Source organism: Salmo trutta, chromosome 12 (assembly GCF_901001165.1).
Source record: "Salmo trutta chromosome 12, fSalTru1.1, whole genome shotgun sequence".
NCBI classification, from domain to species: domain Eukaryota; kingdom Metazoa; phylum Chordata; class Actinopteri; order Salmoniformes; family Salmonidae; genus Salmo; species Salmo trutta.
The window spans coordinates 35,793,649-35,799,698 of record NC_042968.1 but is presented as its reverse complement, the minus strand read 5'-3'; the positions used below and the strand labels follow the sequence as shown (position 1 = coordinate 35,799,698).

Sequence of the window (6,050 nt, the reverse complement as noted above, 5' to 3'; positions counted from 1 at the left end):
TTTGCACATTCATGATGTAGCCTCTGAAGTAGTACACGGATGCAGTGCTCATTTCCTGTCACTCTTCCTTAGCATTTTGGCCGTGGTTGTCATGGTAATGGCAGGTCATGTACAAACACTTCAGAGCAAAAAAAAAATCTGATTTGAGCGTCCAGACCGAGGTCACATGTGGAGCCGAATTGTATCAGGATTCAAATAATTGGCAAAAGATGGGGGCCGGTTGGGAATCAGCTAACTACCTACATTTTACACATTTTGCCATGGTGCAGAGACAACATTTTGCTGTTTTATAATGCTATTCTACACATTTAGTCATGAGGCTAAAAGAAAATGTTGCAGTTTTAAAGCTAATTTCCTGCAATTCTACACTTTTTGCTCTCACATGCTATCTAGGGGCCCCCGACCTCCAAGTCTGTCCGTCCCTGCTTGTGTGTGTGACTGAGCATGTCAGATATGGACATTTCTGGATATTTTGTGCCGCAGTGCATTTTCAGGAAGGATGTACGACACCAGGCAAGTTTCACAATGAACAATACTTGATTTGGAAAAGGGTAGGCGGCACAAACTCTGATTCATTTCAGATTGACAAATGGCATTTACTCTTTATTAGTCATTAGTCTCCAAGACAAATACAATTCTGCCTTTTTTCTACCTTTAGGATATTTAATGAGTGGGTTCAAAAGTGGCGCAGCTGTCTAAGGCACTGCATCTCAGTGCAAGAGGTGTCTCAATAGTACCAGATGGCTAACACAGTATTATGGTTCACAGGAGACCGAGGTTCAATCTTGTTGGTCTCATTAGGAAGCAGGTAACATGGAAGGATACTTATTTCAAAATGTGGAATGGAGACATTGGCTTTGCAGCCTTTTAATATAACATTCAGTGTTCAATACAAAATAACAGTTAATTAAACTAGATCTTATATTCAAAAGCAGTGTTTAATGTTGTGGTCCAGCCTTGGAGTGGAAATGTAGGCCTGCATTTTTGACTGGGGAAAGGTAACACTAAAAAATATATGTTTAGAAGAAGTGGTGTGCATATTGCAAAATAGAAAATGACTTTTCATGGCACTGACAATCCAACAGATTCAGTCCCCACTAAAGCTGTTCTATCAAAAAACGGTTTAATTGTTTATAATGCATACAACATTTACCTTAGTTTATTCCTCATGCCAGTCTTAAACTGGAGAGAAATAGGGTCAGATATCTCTCCCTTCCACCGTGATAAACAAGTTCTTGAGAGAAGTTACGGTATACTTGACATTGTTTAAATTAATGTCGTAGTTAACATGAATCAATCCATTAATCGATTAGGCTACATTTTATATTCTGTAATAAAGGTATTATTGTACAGCCTGGGGGTAATATACACCACATACAATACAACAGAGACACTGTAAAGTCTTTCCAATAATAAATAAATAGACCTACACATGATCACATGATTCTCCTTCTGGTTAAGATACTGGATATCAGCTAATACAGCACAGATAGAATTGTACAGTTAATGAATATTCATGATTAGAAATGACAGATTACATCACAAAATAACTAACAGATTACCTTTGTTAATGCTCAGGACGCCAAACCAGCATATCAAATATATAAATGCAGATCTAGACTAATGCCCAGATATTTGTTATTGTCAGCAGTCTCCCCATACTGATACTTTACAGTCTGTTTTTGAGGGGAAGATCAACTAGCAATATCAGATTCATTCGTACATTTTGTGTCTGCTCTGATGGGTGCTCTGGCAGTCATATTTTCATTGTGAACTGAGCTGAATTGACAAAGCTGCATCCGTGTCCCAAGAATATGTTAGGTCTCAGAAACTGAAGAAAGGTTCATTTCCTCTGACACTTTTGCATCAACGTTGGCAAGTTCAGACTGGGAGGCAGTGTTACTCCACCTCCTTTTGACACAAATGAATGTGACCAATAGAATAAGAATCAGCAGCATCATCAGTAGAACTGAGAGGGTGGACAGGTGAACTCTCTCTGCCCCAGACTCCCAACTGACATCCAGCTTGTTGTCCAGACTGAGGTGAGAGGCAGTACAGGTGTAGTTGTGTCTCTTCTTTAGCTCATCAGTACTGACCTCCAGACTCTTCCTCAGCTGGTAGGTCCCATCTCCACTAGGCAGCACCTCCCCCCCTGTCAGCTCCTGTTCTGCCACTGGCTGGCCGTCTCTCAGCAGGGTCAGGTTGATGTGGCGGGGGTAGAAACCAAACGCCAGGCAGCTCACCTGAAACCCTCCAGAAACCTCTTTCTTTATCAACCTGAGTCTGGGAGGAACTTTACGCATCACAATGTTCTTCTCTCTTTTCAGGAGAGTCTTCAGTGTTCTGATGCAAAGGGTAAGTAAAACATTCTCGTAAAGAATTTTTTCTTGTGCTTGCCTCATCCCATCCCATCCTTGAAGTAGTTTACCAGCATCATATGTAAAATGTGTAATGTTGTAATATATTGCATGATCTGCAAAAACTGCATTGAAATTGTTCTTTGTCATGATCAGTGCTGGTTCACCATTGTCCAACATCTCACAGCCAGCCATTCTTTGCTGAACTTGAACACCTTCTGTGAGATTCAAGTGGTGCTTTAGGTGAAAGTATCTCTCTTTCATGTGGTGGTACATAACTCCAAATACAAAATCTCCGTTCTTAGCTTCGTCATCATGTATTTTGTCTGAGGTGTTATGTCCCCTGTAGATGAAGTGTTTCATGTTGGAGTCATAGTAAGTCACTTGAACATCATCCAACATCACCACAACCGTAAACTCAGGGAAAGGTGTCTCTCCTCTTATATATGTTGCAAGTGCCCACAGAGAATGTGATCCTGAACCTGGGAGAGGAGTTATAATATATAGTTATGGACATTTTATATTTTATAACATAAAACATCATTAAATGAGGTAAGAGAAAGTAGATAGTCCATCTTACCTGCGTTGACAATGGTGTAAAAGGAAAGAACAAGCAAAAAGATAGACAGTTTGCCCATGATTTAGAAAATGTTTCCTCGTGTAGCAAGTTTCTAAGCTCTAAAGTGTGTCTGACAGACTTCCCCCTTCTATTAGCTATGAAAAACAATATGCTACGCAGTTGGCTATGTGGCTTTTTGGGAGACGATACCAAATTCACATAGAAATGAGTTATAGATCTGTCATTCTCATTGTAGCAAGTCTGAGAAGCGGTAGATCTGTGAAATGTCTGCTATTTCTATGCTTCCTGCCATTAAAGAGCAACTTCCCCTTAAAAGTAACTTCTCGTTTAGAAAATGGCCAATGTGGCATCGATATGAGTCAGAAACATTTATTCTAGTGTCAAAATTGACAACAAAGTGTAAATAGGATAACTTTGGACATAAAGTTAGTCTCGTCCAAAACAGAGATTTGCGAGATTATAGGGAAAAAATGTATGTCACTGGAATTACTAAAGCCAGTGATAATGGATGCATCCCAAATGGCACCCCGTATTCTATATAGTGCACTACTTTTGACCAGGGCCCATAGTAAACCATGTAGGGAATAGGGGTGCCGTATTAAATGTAGGTTAGATATACAGCTCTGGAAAAAATGAAAAGACCACTGCAAAATGATCAGTTTCTCTGGTTTTACTATTCTAAGTATGTGTTTGGGAAAAAACAATCCTCAGAGTTGGGGAACATTGTCAGAGCAGAAGGAAGCAAGTTTTCTTCCAGGACAACCTTGTACGTGGCTTGATTCATGCGTCCCCACTGTGAAATTTGGTGGCAAATCGGTGACCCACAGATCATCACCGATCCTCCACCAAATTTCACAGTGGGTACGAGACCTGGAGAGGATTACAAGCCACAATGTCTCACACCCACTGTGAAATTTGGTGGAGGATCGGTGATGATCTGGGGGTGCTTCAGTGTTAAGGGATTTATATGTTTGAATGTAATGATTAAATAATTCTACCCTGAAACTGAACTATTAGGGATATGGTCTATATAGCATGTAGAATGAGTAACTAATGGGTTAAGCATACATCGTAACGAGGTTGGACTGGGAAAGAGAAGAATGTGTGTCTGTGTGTTTAAGTAAACACCAAGAACTGTTAAACTGTGGTTGACCTGCCCTAGCTTGAACTCTGAGGCTTTATGATATGAGAGGGAGGACCCCTCAAGGTTTCCCTAATCTCAGAGGAATGAAATTGTCAGCTAGGTAATGATCTACAGTGTTAAGAGATCTGGGGCCTTAATGTTTGTGTGTATGTGTGTGCGTAGTATATAATCGATGTCTCTGTACAATGGACTTCAGAACGTACTCGTGAATAAACATTCTGCATCTTGTAAGCTGGGACTCTGTCTGTGTTATTCAACCAGAATCTTACAAATTCCGGGTTGCAGACTGAGTATTTTAATTGAAGTTCACATTGAGAATGTTAATTCTCCTAACATTCAGCAAGGATGGAATCGGGCAGATTTGTCTTTGTGAAGGACTGATGAATCAAGCCACGTACAATGTTGTCCTGGAAGAAAACTTGCTTCCTTCTGCTCTGACAATGTTCCCCAACTCTGAGGATGTGTTTTTCCAGCAGGACAATGCTCCATGCCTCACAGCCAGGTCAATCAACATGTGGATGGAGGACCACCAGATCAAGACCCTGTCATGGCCAACCCAATCTCCAGACCTGAACCCCATTGAAAACCTCTGGAATGTGATCTACAGGAAGATGGATGGTCACAAGTCATCAAACAAAGCCGAACTGCTTGAATTTTTTGCGAAAGGAGTGGCATAAAGTCACTCAACATCAATGTGAAAGACTGGAGGGCATGCCAAGACGCATGAAAGCTGTAATTGAAAGATCCGGGTTATTCCACCAAATATTGATTTCTGAACTCTTCCTAAGTTAAAACTATAGTATTGTGTTGTTTAAAAATGAATATGAACTTGTTTTCTTTGCATTAATTGAGGTATGACAACACTGCATCCTTTTTGTTATTTTGACCATTTCGTGCAAATACATTTTCTAAATGACAATATTTTTATTTTTATTTGGAATTTGGGAGAAATGTTGTCAGTAGTTTATAGAATAAAACAAACATTTTCATTTTACCCAAACACTTACCTATAAATAGTAAAACCAGAGAAACTGATAATTTTGCAGTGGTCTCTTAATTTTTTCCAGAGCTGTAGATGTTTATGGACTTTACATGGGAAAATGCACAAAGCAGGGTTTAGGGAATCTAATATGGCCAGTGGCCCTAAGCTTTAGCTCAAAGGGCTAATCTGGTTGGTTTCATTAAGAAGCAGGTAATTGTAAAGACCAACGCCGGACAGGAGAAGCTGGTACGGGGGGTCAGACATTTATTCGGGAACAGACATAGAACAAGACAGGAACAGTGTCAGAACACGGTAACAGGGACACATGACAAACAATGCAGCAGCGGGGAACAGAGCTGGGGAACTGAGAAATATAGGGGAGGTAATAAACAGGTGATTGAGTGAGTCCAGGTGAGTCCAATATCACTGATGTTCGTGACGAGGGAAGGCAGGAGTGCGTAATGCAGGGCAGCCTGGCACCCTCGAGCGTCAGGGGGAAAGAGCGGGAGCAGGTGTGACAGTAATATGGAAGGATACTTATTTCAAAATGTGGAATGGAGACATTAGCTTTAGCTCATCATAAAATAATGGTTAACTTCGCTGGGCTAGGTGGGACGCTTGCGAAATACAAATACCTAAAAAATGCTATAACTTCAATTTCTCAAACATATCACTACTTTACACCATTTTAAAGACTCTCGTTAATATAACCACATTGTCCGATTTCAAAAAGGCTTTACAGCGAAAGCAAAACATTAGATTATGTCAGGAGAGTACCCTGCCAAAATTAATCACTAGCCATTTTCAAAGCAAGCATATATGTCACAAAAACCAAAACCACAGCTAAATGCAGCACTAACCTTTGATGATCTTCATCAGATGACACTACTAGGACATTATGTTATACAATACATGCATGTTTTGTTCAATCAAGTTCATATTTATATCAAAAACCATCTTTTTACATTAGCATGTGATGTTCAGAAC

At 40.1% G+C, this 6,050-nt stretch overlaps 1 protein-coding gene across 1 annotated transcript; it reads right to left on the bottom strand.

Annotated features, from left to right (window-relative positions):
• Positions 1 to 580: 580 nt before the first annotated feature.
• LOC115203435 (major histocompatibility complex class I-related gene protein) lies at positions 581 to 3,140 on the bottom strand. Its single transcript, XM_029768126.1, has 2 exons — positions 2,938 to 3,140; positions 581 to 2,839 (listed from the first exon to the last, which is right to left on the bottom strand). The coding sequence occupies exons 1-2, from the start codon at positions 2,993 to 2,995 to the stop codon at positions 1,818 to 1,820; spliced, it is 1,080 nt and encodes a 359-aa protein (XP_029623986.1). The 5' UTR covers positions 2,996 to 3,140; the 3' UTR covers positions 581 to 1,817.
• Positions 3,141 to 6,050: the final 2,910 nt, after the last annotated feature.

What these genes read in the sequence shown, in the direction of transcription:
- LOC115203435 (XM_029768126.1), bottom strand. Translation starts at nt 2,995, where the DNA reads ATGGGCAAACTGTCTATCTTTTTGCTTGTTCTTTCCTTTTACACCATT. An exon ending in TTACACCATTGTCAACGCAG is followed by an intron (nt 2,840 to 2,937) that starts GTAAGATGGACT and finishes CTCCTCTCCCAG; the next exon opens with GTTCAGGATCACATTCTCTG.